This window comes from Globicephala melas, chromosome 2, assembly GCF_963455315.2.
Source record: "Globicephala melas chromosome 2, mGloMel1.2, whole genome shotgun sequence".
Lineage (NCBI taxonomy): Eukaryota > Metazoa > Chordata > Mammalia > Artiodactyla > Delphinidae > Globicephala > Globicephala melas.
In genome coordinates, this window is record NC_083315.2 from 61,929,077 (window position 1) to 61,952,140 (window position 23,064).

General features: G+C 38.7%; 1 protein-coding gene and 1 non-coding gene across 2 annotated transcripts in view; one reads left to right on the forward strand and one right to left on the reverse strand.

Moving 5' to 3' along the window:
- The window catches only part of BBS4 (Bardet-Biedl syndrome 4), a 65,967-nt gene extending 47,490 nt beyond the window's left edge, over nucleotides 1-18,477 (reverse strand). Inside the window, exons 1-2 of the mRNA XM_030875050.2 lie at nucleotides 18,303-18,477; nucleotides 6,282-6,333 (exon numbers count right to left, since the gene is read on the reverse strand). Coding sequence (XP_030730910.1) covers nucleotides 6,282-6,333; nucleotides 18,303-18,326 — 76 coding nt within the window. The 5' untranslated portion in view covers nucleotides 18,327-18,477. The remainder of the gene's footprint in view (nucleotides 1-6,281; nucleotides 6,334-18,302) is intronic.
- Nucleotides 12,424-12,496, forward strand: TRNAV-UAC (transfer RNA valine (anticodon UAC)). The gene has a single exon. It is a non-coding gene; the product is annotated as a tRNA-Val (tRNA).
- Nucleotides 18,478-23,064: the final 4,587 nt, after the last annotated feature.

Below are 23,064 nucleotides of genomic sequence, written 5' to 3' on the forward strand. Positions count from 1 at the left end.
GCTGTAACAATTTATATTCCCACCAACAATATAAGACAGTGCTTGTTTCCTGCAGCCTCACAAATTGAATATGTACTCATATTTCTTAATTTTAGCCATCCTGATAGGCTATAAATGGTATGTTACTATAGATTTATATCCTGTGTGTGTGTATGTGTAAATATTTTATGTTACTATAGATTTATATAATGTGTGTGTGTAAATTCTGATTATGCTTTATCCATTTTTCTATTGCATGTTTTTTTCTTTTTTGTGGTACGCGCGCCTCTCACTGTTGTGGCCTCTCCCGTTGCAGAGCACAGGCTCCAGATGCGCAGGCTCAGCGGCCATGGCTCACGGGCCCAGCCACTCCGCGGCATGCGGGATCCTCCCAGACCGGGGCATGAACCCTTGTCCCCTGTATCAGCAGGCGGACTCTCAACCACTGCACCACCAGGGCAGCCCCTATTGCATGTTGTGGTCTCCTTCCCACCCACCCTATCCCTAAGTTACAAGAGTTCTTTATATGTTAGTGATTTTAGCCATTTACCTGTGATATACGTTGCAAATATGTTCACCTAGAATGTTACTTCTCTTTTGTCTTTCCTTATTGTGCCTTTTGCCATACATAAAAAATTCACTGTGAAGTCATATTTATCAACTTTTACTGCCTCTGGTAATTTTACCTCTGGTAAAATACTCTGGTAAAAGTATTTCTTTTAATACTTGCATGGTTATGAATTTTCCTTTTAGATTAGATCTCTGATCCATTTGGAGTTTATTCTAGTGTATGTCTAATTTTTTATTTATCAAAATGGCTATCGAGTTGTCCCAGCACCATGTATTAAAAAGTACATCTTTAACTCCAGTAATTTGAGAAGCCATATACTTTATCATATATTAAACTGCCAAATGTATTTGAGTCTCTTTCTGGACTTTTCCTGTTCTATCACACTGGTTTCTCTTCTATTCATGTACCAGTACTATACTGTCTTAATTATAGAGGCTTTACAGTATCTTTAATATCAGTTAGGTAAAACTGTGAACTTTATGCCAATAAATTTGACAACTTAGATAAAATAGAAAAACTCCTTGAAGAACATAAACTACCAAAGCATAATCAAGAAGAAATAGATAACCTATTCAGCCCTATATCTATTAAGAGACTTAATACAAAGAAAACTCCAGGACCAGCTGGCTTCATGAGGGCATTGCAATAAATATTTAAGGAGAAAATTAGTCAATTCTCCACAGACTTTTCCAGGAAATTAAAGAGCAGAGACTATGTCCCAAATCATTTATAAGGTGGTCAGCATTACCCTACACCAAAATCAAGCAAAAATATTATATGAAAAGAAAACTATATGCCAATATACTTCAGGAACACTGACGTAAAAGTTCCTAACAAAATTTTAGAAAATCAAATCCAATAATAAATAATAAGAAAACTATATCATATCTGAATTGGCTTTATCACAAGAATGCAAGGCTGGTTCAGTATTAAAAAACTGATCAAGGGACTTCCCTGGCGGTCCAGTGGTTAGGACTCCACTCTTCCAATGCAGTGGGTGCGGGTTCGATCCCTGGTTGGGGAATTAAGATCCCACATGTTGCACTGCGTGGCCAAAAAATAAAATAAAAAATAATTTTTTTTTTTTAAATTAAAAAAAACTGATCAAAGGGGAATTCCCTAGCAGCCCTGTGGTTAGGGCTCCACGCTTCCACTGCAGGGGGAACAAGTTTGATCCCAGTTGGAGAACTAAGATCCCTGCTGCATGCTGCGCAGCATGGACAAAACAAAACAAAACAAACTGATCAAAGCAGTTCACTATACCAATGACGAGAAACTACATGATGATCAATGGATAAATAAGATGTGGTATATATATACAATGGAATACTACTTAGCCATAGAAAAGACAAAATCTTGCCATTTAAGACAACATGGGGACTTCCCTGGTGGTCCAGTGGTAAAGACTCCGCCTTACAACACGGGGGACTCGGGTTCAATCCCTGGTCAGGGAACTGGGGTGCCACATGCCACAAGGCAGCTGGGCCCACGCGCCACAAATACTGAGCTCGCACACCTCAACAAGAGCCTGCATGCTGCAAAATACAGAGCCCACGCGCTCTGGAACCCGCATGCCACAACTACAGAGCCCATGCACCCTGGAGCCTGCATGCCACAACTAGAGAAGAGAAAAACCTGCATGGCACAACTAGAGGGAAGCCCGCGCACCACAAGGAAGAGCCCACATGCCTTAACGAAAGATCCCACGCGCCTCAACGAAGATCCCATGTGCCACAACTAAGACCCAATGCAGCCAAAAATAAATAAAATAAATAATAAATTAATCTTAAATAAAAGAAGACAACATGGGTGGATATGCTAAGTGAAATCAGTCAGACGAAGAAAGATAAATCCTGCATGATTTCACTCATATGTGTAATATAAAAAACAAAACAAAAACAAAATAAATGAACAAACTAAGCCAAACAAAAACAAACACATAGATACAGAGAACAAAGTCGTGGCTACCAGAGAGGAAGGAAGGGGGGCATCAGAGGAAGAAATGGGTAAACAGGATCAACTGTATGATGAGGGATAAAAAATAAATTTTTGGTGGTAAGCACGCTGTAGTGTATACAGAAGTAGAAATATAATGTTGCACACATGAAACGTATATAATGTTATAAACCAATGTTACCTTGATAAAAAATAAACTAAAAATATAAAGTGAAAAGTTGGAAAAAATAGAGGAGGGGTTAAATATAAGTTATCATACAATGGAATTCAACTGTTAAAAAGTGAGGTAGAGATGATACACTTGCAATGGGTGATTTTTCAATTAAGCTGTTTAAAAAGTGAAAAATTAATTAATCAGGTAGTGTTACAAAAAATAAAGAAAAACCATATGATCATCTCAGTTTATGAAGAAAAAGCATTTGATAAAATTTCACAACCATTCATGGTAAAAAGCTCTCAACAAAGTATGAACAGAGGAAATTTCTCAAGAAACTGAAAAAAGAAGAGCAAATTAAATGCAAGAAATATTAGATAAGAGCCAAAATCAATGAAATTGAAACAAAAAAAAGCAATAGAGGGGGCTTCCCTGGTGGCGCAGTGGTTGAGAGTTCGCCTGCCGATGCAGGGGACGCGAGGTTCGTGCCCCAGTCCGGGAAGATCCCACATGCCGTGGAGCGGCTGGGCCCATGAGCCATGGCTGCTGAGCCTGCGCGTCCGAAGCCTGTGCTCTGCAACAGGAGAGGCCACAACAGTGAGAGGCCCGCGTACCACAAAAAAAAAAAAAAAAAAAAAAAAAGCAATAGAGAAAAAACAATAAAATCAAAGGTTGGTTCTCGGAAAAGATCAATAAAATGTATAAACCTCTAACCAGACTGATCAAGAAAAAAGAGAATTACTAAATTCAGGAACAACAGAGGGAACATCACTATACATCCTAGACATTAAAAGGAAAATAAAGGAGTATTATGAATTTTATGCCAATAAATTTAATAACTGAGATGAAATGGACAAATGTCTTTGAAAGAGAAACATTATCAAAGCAGTCTCTAAAGAAATAGATAACCTGAATAGTCCCACATCTATTAAAGAAATTTAGTTTATACTTAAAAACCTTCCAACAACAGCAAAAAAATCCAGACCCAGACAAGCTTCACTGTCACATTCTAGCAAACATTTAAGAAAAGAAATAACACCAATTCTATACAAAATTTTCCAGAAACTAGACGAGGGAATAGTTCCCAACTTGTTTTAAGGCCAGCATAGCCCTGATACCAAAAACATACAAAAGCATCACAAAAAAAGAAAACTATAGACCAACATCCCTCATAAACACAGATGCAAAAATCCTTAACAAAACATTAGCAAACCGAATCCAGCAATATATAAAAAGTTTAATACACCATGACCATGTGGAGCTTATCCCAGAAATGCAAGGCTGGCACAACATTCCAAAACTCAATCAATGTGATTCAATAGATAAAGTCTTGGGTCATGGAAGCCTGAAATCTAGGGCAGGATAAGAACGGGTTATACCCTTGACATTTTACATGCCTGTGTCACCACCTTGCACAATTCCAAAGGCATCATTTATATTGAAGTCTTTGTGTTCTACACGAATCATACCCCTGGCACTGTGCAATACAGTGGTATTGCAAATGTGTAAAATGGTTTACCAAAAGGCAATGCAACCTTGAGTTGGACTAACGGAAATGAAAGATCCAGATGAACAGATTTTATTTTCCAGACATTACACTTGGCCCTGTTCACACAATACCTGGAATATTCTACCTAGTCCTGAACTCCAATACTTCCAAGAGGGCTAACGAATTTCACTACAGAACCAAAGTAATAATGGCAAAAGAGTTCTAAACATTTTATATGAAAGGAGTTGAAGAAACTGGAAATGTTTAACCTTCAGAAGGAAGGACCTATGGAGTATACAATATAATTATATGCCTTTATTTTCTATGCCCTGAAGACTGTCAATTCCCTGAGGGCAGAATCCATGCCCTATTTATCTGTGTATTGCAAATACCTATCACTGGTCCTGGAACCCACTAAGTACTCACATGTATGAGGGGTTCAAGAACAGGAAAAACTAAACTTTAATACTAGAAGTCAGTGGTTGCTCTGCAGTGGGGAAGGGAGAAAGAAATGATTGGAAAGGGCATTACGGCACTGTTACATTTTATAGCATCTTGTCAAATGTGCCCCTTCTCCCCAGAGCTGTAAAGTTTTTATCTCATTAGCCTGAATTGGGCATGGGCCAGTTCTTGATTGGTGTATACTAATTACAACTCTCCTGGACTGGGAGTCAACTGAACCACAGGGTTTGACCCTGGAGGAATTATGGAAAGAACACTGGAGAGATGATTACAATACCCACAAGCCCCACCACCGGACTAGCCAATTCACTCTGGTGATGAAATGAAATGACAGATACCACAGCAAGATGATTCTCATGTTCAGAAATGGTGTTTAAATTATTAACGATGATGTTAGACATAGGCAGAATTCATCCAAATTTCACAAATAATCTAAATTGTACATGTACTGCTCTTTACAGTGTTTTCCTAAAAAAATCTTTGAAAGTATATTCCTGAAAGTTAATATTTTCCAACAACTTGTATTATAAATTCAAAGTGTAACTGAAATGCCCCAAATAAACACTTTATTGACAAAATCAACTTTAAAACTCTTAGCATACAACAGGAAAACACATGCTGCCAAAGGGCATATAGCCTGGTGCTCAGGTATGCAAACAAAAGCAACACACAGGACCCTGGGCAAGTCACTCCCCTTCCATGGTTTCCTCATCTAGCAAATAATAAACAAATGAATAAATAATAAAACAGATGGTCTCTCCTGCTAAACAAAAAGTTCAGGTATTTTCCAATGCCTGGCAAGTAGCTAGGACATCCAGTCCTTTAGACATGGAAGAACATCCAGTATAGTCACTGACAACTTGATGCAAACCCTCCTAAGACTTCATAGGTTAACAAACGAAGAAATCCTATTCCTCGACATAAAATATATATATCTCTATTGGATTTTATTTTATTTAAAAAAATTTTTTTTGGCTGCGCCGCACAGCTTCAGTTCCCCAATCAGGAATCGAACCCGGGTCCCCGGCAGTGAAAACACTGAGTCCTAACCACTGGACTGCCAGGGAATTATGGCTGTATCATATTTTTAAAGGCAGTTCTTTACAGTATAGGTCCTCACCTAGTTAGGCTTCCCAGACTCAATTTTTATAAAACCTCACACTTATTTAACATATGTATATATGAGATTATTTGAGGCCCGATATGTACTATAGGAACTTTAGAGTGGTTTTTCCACAAGTAGAAAATTAGTACACATTTATATAATAATAAAACCCCATTTAAACATATTTACAGGTAGGGACTTCCCTGGTGGCACAGTGGATAACACTTCACGCTCCCAATGCAGGGGCCCTGGTTCCATCCCCGGTCATGGAACTAGATCCCACATACATGCCGCGACTAAGAGTTCGCATGCCACAACTAAGGAGCCCGTCTGCCACAACTAAGACTCAGCATAATGAAATAAATAAATAAACATATTTATAGGTAAAATCAATCCCGTAATATCTAACAACTTCACAAAATAAAAGCTAGATATGGGAGAACATTCAGACTACTGTTTTTCCCAACAATCATATTTGTAAAAGCTCTAGTGGATACAGGATAGAAGAATCAATAAGACAGAGAAATTGTGCAAATAAACACACAAAATGAAATTATATACAGACCTTTTTTCAGCCGGGGTTTTAGAGATTCAGCAGATGCAGGAAACTGAGTTCTCTGAAATGAAAGAAGTCTGTTAAAACACCACCATAAATCTTGCTAGCTTAAAGAAGCATTAAAATAACAATCATCAATAGCTCTCCAATCATGCAAATAATCCATTACCTGCATACATGTACAAAGAATTATTTTGAATATAGTTTAAAAAACAAATGTCAGGTCATACTTGTGCTGTCCAAACTATTAATAATGTATAATTCATATTTATAATATATAATTACTTACAGTATATACTTATTTTAATTATAATGCATGATATAATGTATACAAATTAATGTCCAACATATTAGTATTATACTTAATGCTATACTTCTTAGCAGCCAACCAAAAAAGTGATAATTCTGATAAGAGGAAGCTTATGAGGTCATCTACACAGAGATGCTCTAGCACTCAGTTCTAGGAGGGAGTATTTTAAAAGGGTCATTATTTAATATTATAGATACTATACTGTACTATAACTTCACAGAAAATCTTCAAATGAATTTGTCTTTTATTTACCTCCCATGTTATATATGATAAGGTATGATATAAGCAAAAATAATGGCTGAACATTTCCAGAAGTATACGAGACACACTAATCTTTAGATTCTGGATGCTCAACCAATTCTAAGCAAGTTAAATGAAAATAAATCCACACTTTAGATACATCATAGGGACATGCACAGGGACAATAATAAGTTCTTAAAAATAACCAAAGAAAAATAATATCACCAGATTACCTGCAACGAAAGGACAGTTAGATTGACAGCTGACTTCTCAACAATTAAAAATGGAAGATAATATCATATGACATTATCAGAATAACTATCCCCAAGAGTAAAGTACTAAGTAAAACGAATATTAACCTAGACATGAGATCACCAAACTATGGCTCACAGGTCAGATACAGCCTATGTTTATGTGGTCCACAAGCTAAGAATAATTTTTATATTTTTCATGGTTAAGAAAAATTTTAACAATATTTTATAACCCATGAAAATTATATAAAATTCAAACTTCAGTGTCTACAACCAAAATTTTATCACAACAGTCACACTCACGTGTTTACATGTTGCCTATAGTTGCTTCCGCTCTACAAATGCAGAGTTGATTTACTTGTGACAGACAATATATGGCCCATGAAGCTCAAACTATTTACTATTGGCCCCTTAAAAAACAGTTTGCCAACCCCCAATCTGAACTCTTACACGAATCAAAACTAACGTTCACGAACAATAGCAAATTTTAAGAGGCTTTCAGACAAATAAAATTTGACTTTTTAGAATCCCTAAATAAACTTTTAATGGACATATTTACATTAGGAGAAAGGAAAACAACCCCAGAAGGAAGGAGTGGAACAAGCAAAGGAATTGGTAAAATATGGACATATATTATAAGCATCTACTTACTGAATAAAACAAAGTATAATTTGTGGTGCTGAACTGAGAAACACAAAAACTAAAAAACTGAACGGCATGAATTGGCAGAAAGCAAAGGGTAACAAAACATTCGATGATCCCTGTATTATTCAGGTTTACGTTTGAACTTTAAGTTAAATATCTATTATTTTTAAGAATCTGGATACTCACTTAAGGAAGATTAAAGTAAGAAAAGAAGAAAAAAATGAAATTCTCTAGTTAAAAGGCAGATTATCAGAATGGATTTTTTTTTAATCTAGATATATGCTATCTGTATGCAGATATCAGAATGCAGAGAAAGCTCTGACCCTCTGAAGATGCTGGGCTGGCAGGTTCATGCTGCTGATTAGCAGGTGTGTTAACAAGCTTTCTAGAACCTATCTGGGGTGAGGAAGAGGGCTCTGGGGAAAAAAAGACTTCTAATGTTAAGAATAGCTAAGGAACTTCCCTGGTGGCACAGTGGTTAAGAATCCACCTGCCAATGCAGGGGACACAGGTTTGATCCCTGGTCCGGGAAGAGCCCACATGCCACGGAGGAACTAAGCCCGTGAGCCACAACTACTGAGCCTGCGCTCTAGAACCCTCAAGTCACAACTACTGAAGCCCGCATGCCTAGAGCCCGTACTCTGCAACAAGAGAAGCCACCGCAATAAGAAGCGCACACACCACAACGAAGAGTAGCCCCCGCTCTCCATGGCTAGAAAAAGCCTGTGTGCAGCAACACAGACCCAACGCATCCAAAAATAAATAAATAAATGAATAAATGTATTAACAAAAAAAATCTGGGTACTCACTTAAGGAAGATTAAAGTAAGAAAAGAAGGAGAAAAAATGAAATTCTCTGGTTGAAAGATTATAAGAATGGATTTTTTTAAAATCTAGATATGTGCTATCTGTATAAAGAAACATCTAAAACATACGGTCAAAGGAAAACAAAGTAAAAGGATGAGAACAGATACAGCAGGAAAACAGAAGCAAAAAGAAAAAGTAGCAGTATTAGCACTGAGACAAAATAGACTTCAAGAAAAAAACCTTCATCAGGAAAATGAAAACAAATTAAAATTAGACTGAATATTAAAATGGAAAGAGCAAATTTTAAAAACTTTAAAAAATACACTATACATAGAGAATCCTAAAGATGCTACCAGAAAACTACTAGAGCTAATCAATGAATTTGGTAAAGTAGCAAGATACAAAATTAATGCACAGAAATCTCTTGCACTCCCACACACTAATGATGAAAAATCTGAAAGAGAAGTTAAGGAAACACTCCCATTTACCACTGCAACAAAAAGAATAAAATACCTAGGAATAAATCTACCTAAGGAGACAAAAGACCTGTATGCAGATAACTATAAGACACTGATGAAAGAAATTAAAGATAATACCAACAGATGGAGAGATATACCATGTTCTTGGATTGGAAGAATCAACATTGTGAAAATGACTAAACTACCCAAAGCAATCTACAGATTCAATGCAATCCTTAACAAACTACCAATGGCATTTTTCACAGAACTAGAACAAAAAATTTCACAATTTGGGGCTTCCCTGGTGGCGCAGTGGTTGAGAGTCCGCCTGCCGATGCAGGGGACATGGGTTCGTGCCCCAGTCCGGGAAGATCCCACATGCCGCGGAGCGCCTGGGCCCATGAGCCATGGCCGCTGAGCCTGCGCATCTGGAGCCGGAAGAGGCCACAACAGTGAGAGGCCCACGTACCGTATAAAAAAAAACTTCACAATTTGTATAGAAACACAAAAGACCCCGAATAGCCAAAGCAATCTTGAGAAAGAAAAACGGAGCTGGAGGAATCAGACTCCTGGGCTTCAGACTATACTACAAAGCTACAGTAATCAAGACTGTATGGTACTAGCACAAAAATAGAAATATAGATCAATGGAACAGGACAGAAAGCCCATAGATAAACCCACGCACATATGGTCACCTTATTTTTGATAAAGGAGGCAAAAATATAAAATGGAGAAAAGACAGTCTCTTCAATAAGTGGTGCTGAGAAACTGGACAACTACATGTAAAAGAATGAAATTAGAACACTCCCTAACACCATACACAAAAATAAACTCAAAATGGATTAAAGACCTAAATATAAGGCCAGACACTATAAAACTCTTAAAGGAAAACATAGGCAGAACACTCTATGACATAAATCACACAAAGATCCTTTTTGACTCACCTCCTAGAGAAATGGAAATAAAAACAAAAATAAACAAATGGGACCTAATGAAACTTAAAAGCTTTTGCACAGCAAAGGAAACCTTAAGCAAGACGAAAAGACAACCCTCAGAATGGGAGAAAATATTTGCAAACGAAGCAACTGACAAAGGATTAATCTCTAAAATATACAAGCAGCTCATGCACATCAATATCAAAAAAACAAACGACCCAATCCAAAAATGCGCAGAAGACCTAAACAGACATTTCTCCAAAGAAGATATACAGATTGCCAACAAACACATGAAAGGATGCTCAACATCACTAATCATTAGAGAAATGCAAATCAAAACCACAATGAGGAATCACTTCACACCAGTCAGAATGGCCATCATCAAAAAATCTACAAACAATAAATGCTGGAGAGGGTGTGGAGAAAAGGGAACCCTCTTGCACTGTTGGTGGGAATGTAAACTGATACAGCCACTATGGAGAACAGTATGAAGGTTCCTTAAAAAACTAAAAACAGAACTACCATACGACCCAGCAATCCCACTACTGGGCATATACCCTAAGAAAACCATAATTCAAAAAGAGGCACGTACCACAATGTTCATTGCAGCACTATTTACAATCGCCAGGACATGGAAGCAACCTAAGTGTGCATCAACAGATGAATGGATAAAGAAGATGTGGCACATATATACAATGGAATATTACTCAGCCATAAAAAGAAACAAAATTGAGTTATTTGTAGTAAGGTGGATGGACTTAGAGTCTGTCATACAGAGTGAAGTGAGTCAGAAAGAGAAAAACAAATACCGTATACTAACACATATATATGGAATCTAAAAAAGAAAAAAAAATGTTTCTGAAGAACATAGGGTCAGGACAGGAATAAAGACACAGATGTATAGAATGGACCTGAGAACACAGGGAGGGGGAAGGGTAAGCTGGGACGAAGTGAGAGAGTGGCATGGACATATATACACTACCAAATGTAAAATAGATAGCTAGTGGGAAGCAGCTGCATAGCACAGGGATATCAGCTCGGTGCTTTGTGACCACCTAGAGGGGTGGGGTAGGGAGGGTGGGAGGGAGACGCAAGAGGGAGGAGATATGGGGATATATGTATATGTATAGCTGATTCACTTTGTTGTAAAGCAGAAACTAACACACCATTGTAAAGCAATTATACTTCAATAAAGATGTTAAAAAAATACATAAGGTAGGGAAGGATTACTTCCAACAAGATATAAAAGCACAAACCAATTAAGAAAAGATCTAAACATTCAACTACATTAAAATTAATAACTTCTGGGGACTTCCCTGGCAGTCCAGTGGTTAGGACTTGGTGCTTTCACTGCCAGTGTCCCTGGGTTCAACCCCTGGTTGGGGAACTAAGACCCCATAAGCTGCGCAGCTCAGCCAAAAAAATAATAATAATAATAATAACTTCTGTTCCAAAGAAGAAATAAAGACAGAAGACTAAGAGAAGATATTTGCAATACAAAACAAAACCAAAAAATGACAAAGAATTAACAGCCCACAACTATAAATAACTATAAATCAATAAGAAAAACAAATAATGAGGTAGAAAAATAAGCAAAACATAAGAACCAGGCATTGCACAGAAAAGGAAATGGAAACAACCAGTGATGCTCTGCCTAATTACTAATCAGGGAAATGTAAATTACTATCACATTAAGACCTCATTTCATATCCACCATGTTGACAAAATTTAAAGCTATATCAAGGAGCAACAGGAGCTGGTGGTAGAAGCATAAATTGTTACAATCACCGCAGAACCTCCCATAAGTTATAAAGTTGAAGATGTACGTAGCCCAGAAACCAGCAATCCACTTCGAGGAATACCCTGGGGAAATTCTTAGATCAGGAGACATATATGAGTGTTCATAGCCAGGTCTGAGATACTCTTACTCCCTAAATTTTGCACCCTAAGCGCTTCAGTTGCCTTACCCTAGTCCTGGCCCTGTTCATATCAGCATTCTTTTTTTTAAATTAAAAACCAGAAGGAAAAAAAAAGTTGAACTTACAGAAACAGAGAGTAGAAAAGTGCTTGCCAGGGTTAAGGATGAATGTGGTCTAAGGATCTAATGTATAACATGGTGACTACAGTTGATAACATTGTACTGTATATTTGAAATTTAAGAATATAGAATTTAACTGTTCTCACACACAAAATAGTTATACATGTGAGGTGATGAGTGTATTTAATTAACTCAGTGGTGGGAATCCTTTCACTGTGTGTGTGTTTATAAAATCCTCATGTTGTACACTAACTTTATTTGTCAATTATACCTCGCTAAAGCTGGAAAAAAATCAGAAATAACTCAAATCTCTATCTAATAGAATGGACATATTGTAGCATTTCCCTATAATGAGATACTTCACAGCATTAAAAAATGAAAAAACAAAACATTAATTTTTTTAAATCAATACATTGTTTAAGGGTATTAAGTATGATAAAAGCTATAAAGAAAACCAAAAGAGGGACTTCCCTGGTGGCCCAGTGGGTAAGACTCTGCACTTACAATGCAGGGTGCCCAGGTTCGATCCCTGGTTGGGGAACTAGATCCCACACACATGCTGCAACTAAGAAGTACGCATGCCACAATGAAGATCCCGCATGCCACAACTAAGACCCGGTGCAGCCAAAAAATAATAATAAATAAATAAATGAATAAAATTTTTTTTTGCGGTATGCGGGCCTCTCACTGCTGTGGCCTCTCCCGTTGCGGAGCACAGGCTCCGGATGCGCAGGCTCAGCAGCCATGGTTCACGGGTCCAGCCGCTCCGCGGCATGTGGGATCCTCCCAGACCGGGGCAAGAACCCGCGTCCCCTGCATCGGCAGGCGGACTCTCAACCACTGCACCACCAGGGAAGCCCTGAATAAAAAATTTTTTAAAAAGAAAACCAAAAGAATAATTAACATAAAATTGAGGAAAGAGATCATTTTTGACGGAGGAGGAAAATGAGGTAGGGGAGACATTTAGGTTTCAAAGGTTTTTTTGTTTTGTGTTTTTTATGTATTTATTTATTTTTGGCTGCATTGGGTCTTCATTGCTGTGTGCAGGCTTTCTCTAGTTGCGGTGAGTGGGGACTACTCTTTGTTGCGGTGCCCGGGCTTCTCACTGCAGTGGCTTCTCTGGTTGCGAAGCACGTGCTCTAGGCACGCGGGCTTCAGTAGTTGTGGCTTGCGGGCTCTAGAGTGCAGGCTCAGTAGTTGCGGCGCACGGGCTTAGTTGCTTTGCGGCATGTGGGATCTTCCTGGACCAGGGCTCAAACCCATGTCCCCTGCACTGGCAGGTGGATTCTTAACCACTGTGCCACCAGGTAAGCCCCAAAGTTATTTTTAATGACTCATTTCTTAACATGTGAGGTAGGAACACAAGTTTTCATTATAGAGTTGATGCTTGAACAACAGGGGTTTGAACCTTGAAGGTCCACTTATATACGGATTTTATTCAATAGTAAATACTACAGTGCTACATATTCCAAGGTTGGTTGAATCCACAGATGCAAGGGAACCGGGGATAGGGAGGGCCACTGTAAGTTTTACTTAGATTTTCAACTGTGCAGAGGATCAGTGCCCTTAATCCCCATGTTGTTCCTAGGTCAACAGCATTGTTCTTTAAAACTTACAAATAACCTTTTATTCATTCTTTTAGAAGTATGATATATTTCATAGCAACCAAAAAATCCTCAAAATAAAAGAGAATACATAATTTGTTCTTTTTTAGCTATTTTATTACCTTGATTTAACATATACAGAAATCTTAATAATAAAAGAAATAACCCATTTTTAAATGGGCAAAAGATCTGTAGAGACACTTCAAAGAGATATAGATGCATAAGCACATTAAAAAATATTGAATATCATTATTCATTAGGGAGATACAAATTAAAATCACAATAACCACTACTACACATTCACTAGAATGGCTAAAATCAAAAAGACTGACAATACCAAGTGATGACAAGGGTGTGGAAAAACTGAATCCCTCATACACTGCTCATGGGAATGTAAAACGGTAGAGTATAGCCACTTTAGAAAACAGTTTAGCAGGTTTTTTTTAAAAACATAAATTTACCATACAACCCAGCAATTACTCTCCTAGAGAAATGAAAACATATGCATGCAAAGATTTGCATGCCAGTAACAATAGTGACATTATTCAAATAACCAAAAACAGGAAACAATTCAAATGTCCATCAATTTGTGGATAAACAAAATGTGTATGTTCATATAGTGGAATTCCATATAGTGGAATTCTGCTTAGAAATAAAAAGTTACAAACTACTGCTAAATACAACAATATGAATGAACCTTAAAACACATACTAAGTGATTCCATTACATGAAACTGTAGAAAAGGCAAAACTACGCAGACAGAAAGCAGATCAGCCATGGGCTGGGGTTAGGATTAGAGATTGGCTGCAAGTGGTTACAAGGGAACTTTCTGGACTGACAGACAGATGTAACTGGATCATGGTGACAATTGTTCAACTATAAAAATTTACTAAAGCTGACCAAACTGCATACTTAAAATAGGTAAATTTTATGGTATGTGTATTATACCTCAACAAAGCTGTTTTTTCTAATATTTATTTATTTATTTGGCTGCACCAGGTCTTAGTTGTGGCATGTGGGATTTTCGTTGCTGCATGCGGGATCTTCAGTTGCAGCAAGTAGAATCTTTTAGCTACGGCATGCGGGATCTAGTTCCCTTATCAGGGATCCAACCTGGGCCCCCTGCATTGCAAGCGCAGAGTCTTAGCCACTGGACCACCAAGGAAGTCCCTCAGCTATTTTTATAATGCAAAAGAACCTTTTTTTTTTTTTTTTAATCTAACTGGGATTTTTTTTTTTTACTTTGGGGAAAAGTAAGAATCTTAAAGGGTCAAAAAGCATTTTCATGAGTCAGCAATTCTTTCTTCTGCACAAAGCAGAATTAAAATAAATTATAATTTTTTGATGAGTCTCTTTCTCAAAAGATCTTCCAGGACATTCTGAGATACAAAGGATTCTATTAGCCCACTCAATCTCATTCATAACTGGGACATATATAGAATAAGTTCTTTACTTTTTTTGGTTCTTTCACTTTTAAGTATTCTGTGATGATTTATTCATCTAACAAATATCCATGTAGCACTTGATATGTGCTAGGCACTATATCTGAGCCAAATCAACTAGTGCAGTAGTAATTTTTGCTTTCTGTTCTGAAAGGTTTAATCTTTTAATTTACAGGAAGATTGATGGGTATTTATACAAATACACCAAAAAATAGTAATTAGGGAGTTATAAAAATGTTTATAAGTATAAAGCATAGAAACCAGAATTATTTGCTTGTTTTTTTAAGATCTCTAAACTATTTATTACATATTCTTAAATAAAACATAAATATCAGTCCCTAGTTTTCCTAAGGAATAGGTAATAATCCTCAGTAGTTTGGTAGCATATTAGAATTTCTGTGTGTCCCACCTTGAACTAGTTTTACTCCATTTTGTTGGGATGTCTCCTAGTCTCAAGGCCTTTGCTGCAGAATTCTTAGATTTTTACTTATGAATTTGTTCAAAATTCTCTGAGTTTTAAGTCTTTTAGTCTTCTCTCATCCACATCTATGTATATCCATATATATAGATCTACATGTTTTTCCTTTGTGTCACAAACAGATAACAAAATATACCCTTGTTAAAAACAAGACAACAGGCCCAACATGGAATCATATTTGCTAAGCCTCATGTCACCAAACGGAGACTTAATTACAGTTTCAGCTCTCCCAGAAATGGAATTTTAAACCAGTCAATCAGGAGTCAGATGATCAGCCCTAGTTATATAAAATGACTGATAAACCTCTGCTAACCCCTAAAGGAAAGTGACCTTGCAATAACCAAGGCACTTTTTGTCTGTAACTTCCTTGTTCCTGCTCCTTGTTGCCTATAAAAGTATTCTATTTTGTACAGCTCCTCAGAGCTCCTTTCTATCTGCTAGACTGGATGCTGACTGATTTGTGAATCACTGAATAAAGCCAAGTTGAACTTTCTTTTTTTAACACCCCACTCCACAACTAGCTTTTATTTAAATGTAAACCATGGAAATCTCTCCACATCGACGTATATAGTTCTAACATTCTTTTTAATGGCTGCATACTATTCCTCAGTGTGGGCATATCAGAAGTCATCCATTACCCTACTAATGGGCATTCACTTTGTTTCCAGCTTTTTGCCATTATAAACAGTACTGCAATGAGTACCTTGGACTGGGTGCTTATGTTTTGCTTTTATTTCAATGGGATACAGGTCTAGGAGTGGCACTGCGAAGTCCTTTTAATTCTATTACAAGATGCCATATCACTTCCAAAAAGAATAAATTTCAAATTTCCATGCAGTGGTAACCTGAAAGATGAGTTACTATAAATATAACACTGCTAGCATTAAACTTGATAATAATGGAAATGATTTGTTAACTTGCAGCTGAAGTGCTAAAGTCATATCAAAAAAAAAAGCTGGACTTCGCTGGTGGCACGGTTATTAAGAACCCGCCTGTTAGGCTTCCCTGGTGGCACAGTGGTTAAGAATCCGCCTGCCAATGCAGGATATATGGGTTCGAGCCCTGGTCCGGGAAGATCCGACATGCCGTGGAGCAACTAAGCCCTTGCGCCACAACTACTGAGCCTGCGCTCTAGAGCTCGCGAGCCACAACTATTGAGCCTGCGTGCCACAACTACTGAAGCCCGCACGCCTAGAACCCATGCTCCGCAACGAGAAGCCACTGCAATGACAAGCCCGTGCAACAAAACGAGGAGTAGCCCCCGCTCACCGCAACTAGAGAAAGCCTGCGTGCAGCAACAAAGACCCAACACAGCCAAAAATAAAAAAAAAAAAAAAAAAAAAAGAATCCACCTGCCAATGCAGGGGACACGGGTTCGATCCCTGGTCCAGGAAGATCCCACATGCCGCGGAGCAACTAAGACCGTGCGCCACAACTACTGAGCCTGTGCCCTAGAGCCCATGAGCCACAACTACTGAAACCCACGGGCTCAGAGCACGAGCTCCGCAACAAGAGAAGCCACCACAATGAGAAGCCCGCACACCGCAAGGATGTGTAGACCCTGCTCACCGCAACTAGAGAAAGCCTGCATGCAGCAATGAAGACCCAACGCAGCCAAAAATAAATTTAAAAAAAGAACAAAAACGTCATCCTCTTTAATACACTACCAGGGATTCAAAAGTATAGAACAATTCTGCCATCACGTTCCTATTCCGTTCATGAACACCTACCTATACCTGCAGTGAGAACTAGAGGATAAGCTATATTTGCAACAATGTCATGTTACCCTTATACCTTACATTTAAGACTATGTAGCTGAAGTATTTTCTTTAGTATGTTTTCAATGTCTAAACTCTAGAAACATTAATCATGCTTTTAATTTTTTTTTAATTCGTAGCTTAACAAAAACTTTGCTTTGGGCCTCCTCCTGGTCTGTATTCAGAGTTTTCTAATTACACTATAATAATTTGATTTCGCTGCAAATGAAGAGAGACTAGAAAAAACAAACAGGCCCCCTGACAAGGTAATACTGGCCTTGCTCCCTAGCAGCCAAAACTAAGTTATAAAACAGTCTGTTAAAGGCTGCTATTTTGTCTCCTAAGTTTTCCAGGGGGGTTTTCAAAGGGCAATAAATCCCGAATAAATAACTAAAGTCATTCTAATAAACGCGCAGAACATGCTCTGAAATTCAATATTAAAACAAGGTAGACACGGTTTCACACTTGGAAATTTATAGAAATTAGATCCAATTATGAATTTACGCCTCAAAATTAACTACTACTGGGTCATCCCGAATTCACCTGAGTTACTCTGTATTAGCAGTTCTGTGGAGTTTAAATCAACAACTAACTCAGGCCAGGTGAATTCCTAAACTTGCGAAAACATGCTCTCGCCCCATCCGCAGAAGGTACTGACGCTGAAAGCTTCCAGGATTTGTCTCATTCAATGCCTAATCCAGGGGATTAACAGAAACTGACTCTGCACGGGCGGTAGTGCTTTCTTTCCAAACCTCATGAGACAGAAAACATGGAGCTAGGGAAAGAGCCATTTCCGATGAAAATATCCTAGAGCACCCCAAGAAATACCCCAGTCCTAGCACAGGCCCAGAGCTGCAAAGAACTCAGCAGGGCCCCAGACGGAGCAGTTCCCGGGAGTCGAACCGTGTTGCCCCGGCCACCCCGAGGCGCTCCAGCCCCGGCCACGCATTTCCCCAGCGGCAGCTGCCTGGGACACAGGCCTACCGCCAGCCCCCCTCTCCGCTCCGCCCGGCCCTGCCCAACCCCGCCTGGCAGCCGGGACACCAAGCAGAACCTCAACGCTCACCATCTCGAGTCTCTGCTCAGCCATCTTTGCTCCGCCCGCCGCTGCGAGGCCGGAAGTCGGCGGTTTCCCAAAAAACCAGGCAAACGGAAGTCGTAGGATTGGGGAAGTGGGGAGGGGCCTGAGTAGGGAAAGAAGTAGATCGCCGAGCGGAAAGCTTTGCCTGGGAGGCGAGGGTCTTCTGGAAGCGGGGAAAGGGTTGGGTGCTTTCCTGCGGTCCACTTGGCTCTAAAGGAGCCGGTGAGGGAATGCGCAGCCAGTCGTCCCCTTTATCCCGGCCAGCCCCTACCGCCCTACACCTTTCTGTGGACGCTGCTTGAGAAACCCCCAACAGCGCTGGGTGGAGTGGCCAGCCACAACTGGGACGGCGGCGCGCCCTCCCGTCGCCTGGCCCTGCTCTGCTTTGAGGCCACCCAGCATTTATTTCCAGCGTCTTTCCGGGAGTCCCGGCCCCCGAACCCAAACCCTACGGCGGAGAACCTCATTCTCGCCTTACATAAAAATTCCCTGTTTCTCGGCTGTTTGTCCAACTAAGGTATTACCCGCCTCATCAGCCTCCCACTTCTGTTTACGCTAGAGTTTGCAAATCCGCTGCTGGTGGGCTGCATTTGAAGGCAGTCTTGTTTTGACTGGAAATACTTAAAAACCAGGAGATCTCGCAAGAAAGCCAGAAATCCGGCCTCGGAATAAATAAAGATCCGACAATGGGCCTGCATTCCTGCTTGGCGGTAAAATAGATCTGAAAACAGCTGCTACTGTAGTTAGGCATTTGTTGGCCTTTTTGCCACAGTCCTCTCTTCCCAGCACACTTCAGCCGTTTTTACATTACCTTTCTAGCCCCTGCTGTGGTGAATTAAATGCTCAGTCTTTCCACTGGGTGATCGTGGAAATACGTGGGCTTTCGAGTCAAACATGAGTTCCGTATGTGACTACTGCATGACGTGAGCCAGTCATTTCTTTGAGCTTCATTCATTCCAGTACCAGGAGCTATGCGACGAGCGAAATACGCGGGATCCCTGACCTTCGAGTGTAGCGAGGAAGTCACACATTAAATAACGTAAGCAAAGTTTATGAAGAAACAGTTCACTAAAGAAGAAATACAAATGCCTCTTGAACATACGAAAATATAACTTTGCAAGGAAGAGAAAACATGCAAATTTAAGTTTCCAAGAGATATTTTCCACCTCTTACATTGTCAGAGAACAAAAATTTTCATTGAGTTGTGAGTAAACATGCATTCTTCATCTGTGGCTAGAGGGAATGTGAACTGGTACAACCTCCATTGACAGCAGTTTGGAAATTACTACCCAAATTTAAAATGCACATAACCTTTAACTTCTTTATTTTAATTCTAGGAATATATTCTATAGGTATAAATGTGGAAAATGACTTTAAATACAAAGTTATTCAATGCAGCATTGTTCGTAATAACCAAAGCCTGAAAACAACCTAAATGCCCAATAATTAAGGTTAAAGAAATAATGATAAGCCCATACTGTATGGTACATGAAAAAGAAACCATTTACATAGCGATATAGAAGAATTGCCAAGATATATTAACAGGTAAAAACAAAGTGCAGAAAAATGTACATAGGATCTGTGTTAATAAGAGAAGGCAAAAATAAAGATGAAACTTATGTACATAATTGCTTATATACTCCAAATCTCTGAAAGGATATTCAAAATGCTAAAAGTAGTTACTTGTAAGGAAGAAAACTGGGTAGCAGAGGGACGGGGAAGGGAAGAAACTCTATACCCTGTTACAATTTGAATTTTGTATGAAATGGATGTATTACCTATTCCAATAACAGAGAAAATTAAAAGAACAACATAACTATATAATTAGAATTGTGATAAATGCTGAGGAAAAATACAGAGTAGTAAAAGCAAATAATAACAGGGAGATCCAATCTAGACTTGTTTGGACAGGGAAGTTTCCCTGGGTAAGATATGTTTAAAATGAGACCTAAAGGATAAGGCATTAGCTTGGGGAAGGGGGATGAGGAAGTGGGCAGGCTGGGGAAAAATTCTAAGGCAAAGGAAAAGCTTGTGCAAAGGCCCTGAGGATGGAAGAAGCTTGGCCAGTTTGCAGCACAGAAAGACCAGCATGGCTGGAAAGAGGAAGGGGAAAAGAGTTGGTTGCAATAGGTGGAGAGGTAGGAGAGACTAGTGGTGCAGATCCACAGAGGCCATGCGAGGGATTTTATTCTAAGGACATTGGAAAGGCACTAGAGAGTTTTGGGCAAGGAGTGACATAGTCAAAATTAACATTTAATTCATGTTAAATGGATTAATGTGTTCATGTTAGCTAATGAGTGGAGAATGAATTGAGTGGGGGACAAGAATTGATAACCTAGGGGTGACTAAAAGGATACTGCAGATGAAATGATAAAACAGTTCACTTGGACTAGTGATGGGAAAAGGAGAAAAAGTGAATGGATTCTCACGAATTTTAGGAGGTAAAACAAATTTCCTAAGGTATAGAATTGGATATGGGAGAATGAAGGAAAGGGATATAGATGTCACAGAAAGATTACTACGTTTCTAACTTTAAAAGCAACTGAGTGAATAGTATAGTCAGTTACTGAGATGGGGAGCCTTAGGGAAGATGATGTTGGTAGAAAGCTCATGAGCATACTTCCTAATATATAAAATCTCCCTGAAAGGGGTCCTGTGAGAAGTAAATGACATTTCTTGTGCCTATGTTATTAAATAAGTAGAAGCCATTATTATATGCTTAAAAATCTCTCCTTTGACCCCAGATCTTAGAAAAAAGAGCACTTTCTGTGCAAGGGTCTTTTTCATGAGAAAGCACGTTGGTTTCTCAGATGTCAACAACCAAACTTAATGTGCTAATTAGGTAGGTAATTAGAAAACAATCTCAAAAAACATAACATCTTCACAGGAAGATCCCAGAATCACATAGATAATATTTCTTGTATAAGTTTCTTGTATAAGACTTCTTGTATAAGTCTTCATTCCCCTTAGAAAACCTCCTTGGATGTAATCTTGTTTATCAGGATCATTCAAGTCATATAGCTGAGTAAGACATTCCAAAGAAAATGGTATTTATCGTTTTTACCCCATGGTGGGGGCTGAGGAGGCAAGAGAGCAATCTGACATCAGTAACTTTTTAACATCCCCAATATATGTATAAAGAAGGAATTACAGTTGAGTTTCTACGTCTTAAATATTTTAATATGTCACTCCTACTCTGGTAGGGTCTATAGCCAGCTTTGTTCTGACGCCACCTGCCAGGCAACTCTCCAGCACCTCATGAGTCTCTTGCAGTATCCAGTCTTCCCCAAACCCATACCACCAACTGCTGAGAGCCCAGCCAACACCTTGAGAAACACTGTGAATTAATATGAAGCTCCAGGGGCCTTCGTGAAGCATTTTAAATATGCCCATTCCTGATACTACAGATACTCAACCACAAATGTGGGCAAAGGCATATATACTGCAATGTTTGTGAGAAAAAAACAAACAAACTGTTAACAACCCAAATGTCCATCACCAGGGACTGTTCAAATAAACCACAGTACATCCATACGAAGACATATTATGCAGTCTGTAAAGGACTTCAAGATGGTGCAATAGTTAAATGAGAAAAACAAAGTATAGAAGATATAGTATGGTTCTATTTGTATTAAAAAAAAATAAGGGGGGAAGATATGCACACTTTTTGTATACAGAATTTTGAGAAACAATCAAGAAACTGGTAATGATGTTTGTCTCTGTAGAGGGAGTAGAGAGGACTTGGGAACCTATAATGGGAAGGTAATTCGCTTTTCATTGTTCACCACTCTATAAAATTTAACATTTTATTATCCATGTATATATAATATTAAAAATTATTTTTAAAATATGTAAATGAAACTTTTTTTTAAACTCCCATTCCTAGAATTCACTTCTCATTTGGATGTAGAAAACCACAGGAGAATATATCTCCCACCCTAGCAAACAAAGGCTAGATTAGCTAGAAAATCAAAAATATTTTTAACTCATTAGAAAGCTAAGGACATAAAGAAACCCTAAGTGAACTAACCTCCAGAAAATGCTAAGTCCTTCATAGGAGAGAAGAGATACATGGCTGCTCCACCATAGGGGAATAAAGAGAAGCCAGTGGAAATTTAACAAAAATGTCGGTCTCATTGAGGCTGGCATGACATTAGAATCTAGAGGACCCAAATCCACAGAGAAAACCTGCACCCACCCACCAATCTTACCTCTTGGATCTTAAAAAGTACAGGAAGGTAGTAACCAAAAGTGGGAAGAGGGTGTGTATAATAGAAAAGTTGAGACAGATTACTCCTTCCCTGGAGGTAAGTGGAGACTTTCCACTAACTAACATTTTAAGGTTATCTTTGCAAGATAACCTTAAAATGAGGAGGCAAAGCAGGAATGCTGAGAAATCCACCACATATACTCTTGAAGGCTGAGAGTGAGGCAGCTGACACCTTAGCTACGAAGCAAAGTCAGGGTGAACTGAATCAAACTAAGGCTGCAATAGTGCCCAGATCTAGGTCAAATATACATCAGATTGACTGAGCCATTACTCAAATGACTGAAAGAAAAATGGGCATGCCCCAATTTGAAGTTAATACTTACTTCAGTCTCTCCTGTTTTTTATACAAAACGTCCAGCATACAATCAAATATACAAGACATGTGCAAAAGCAAGAAAATAAGATCCATGGTAACAGAGGAAAGGTTCAAGAGAAGCAGAATGAGAAATGACCCAGATGTTGAATTAACAGTGGGAT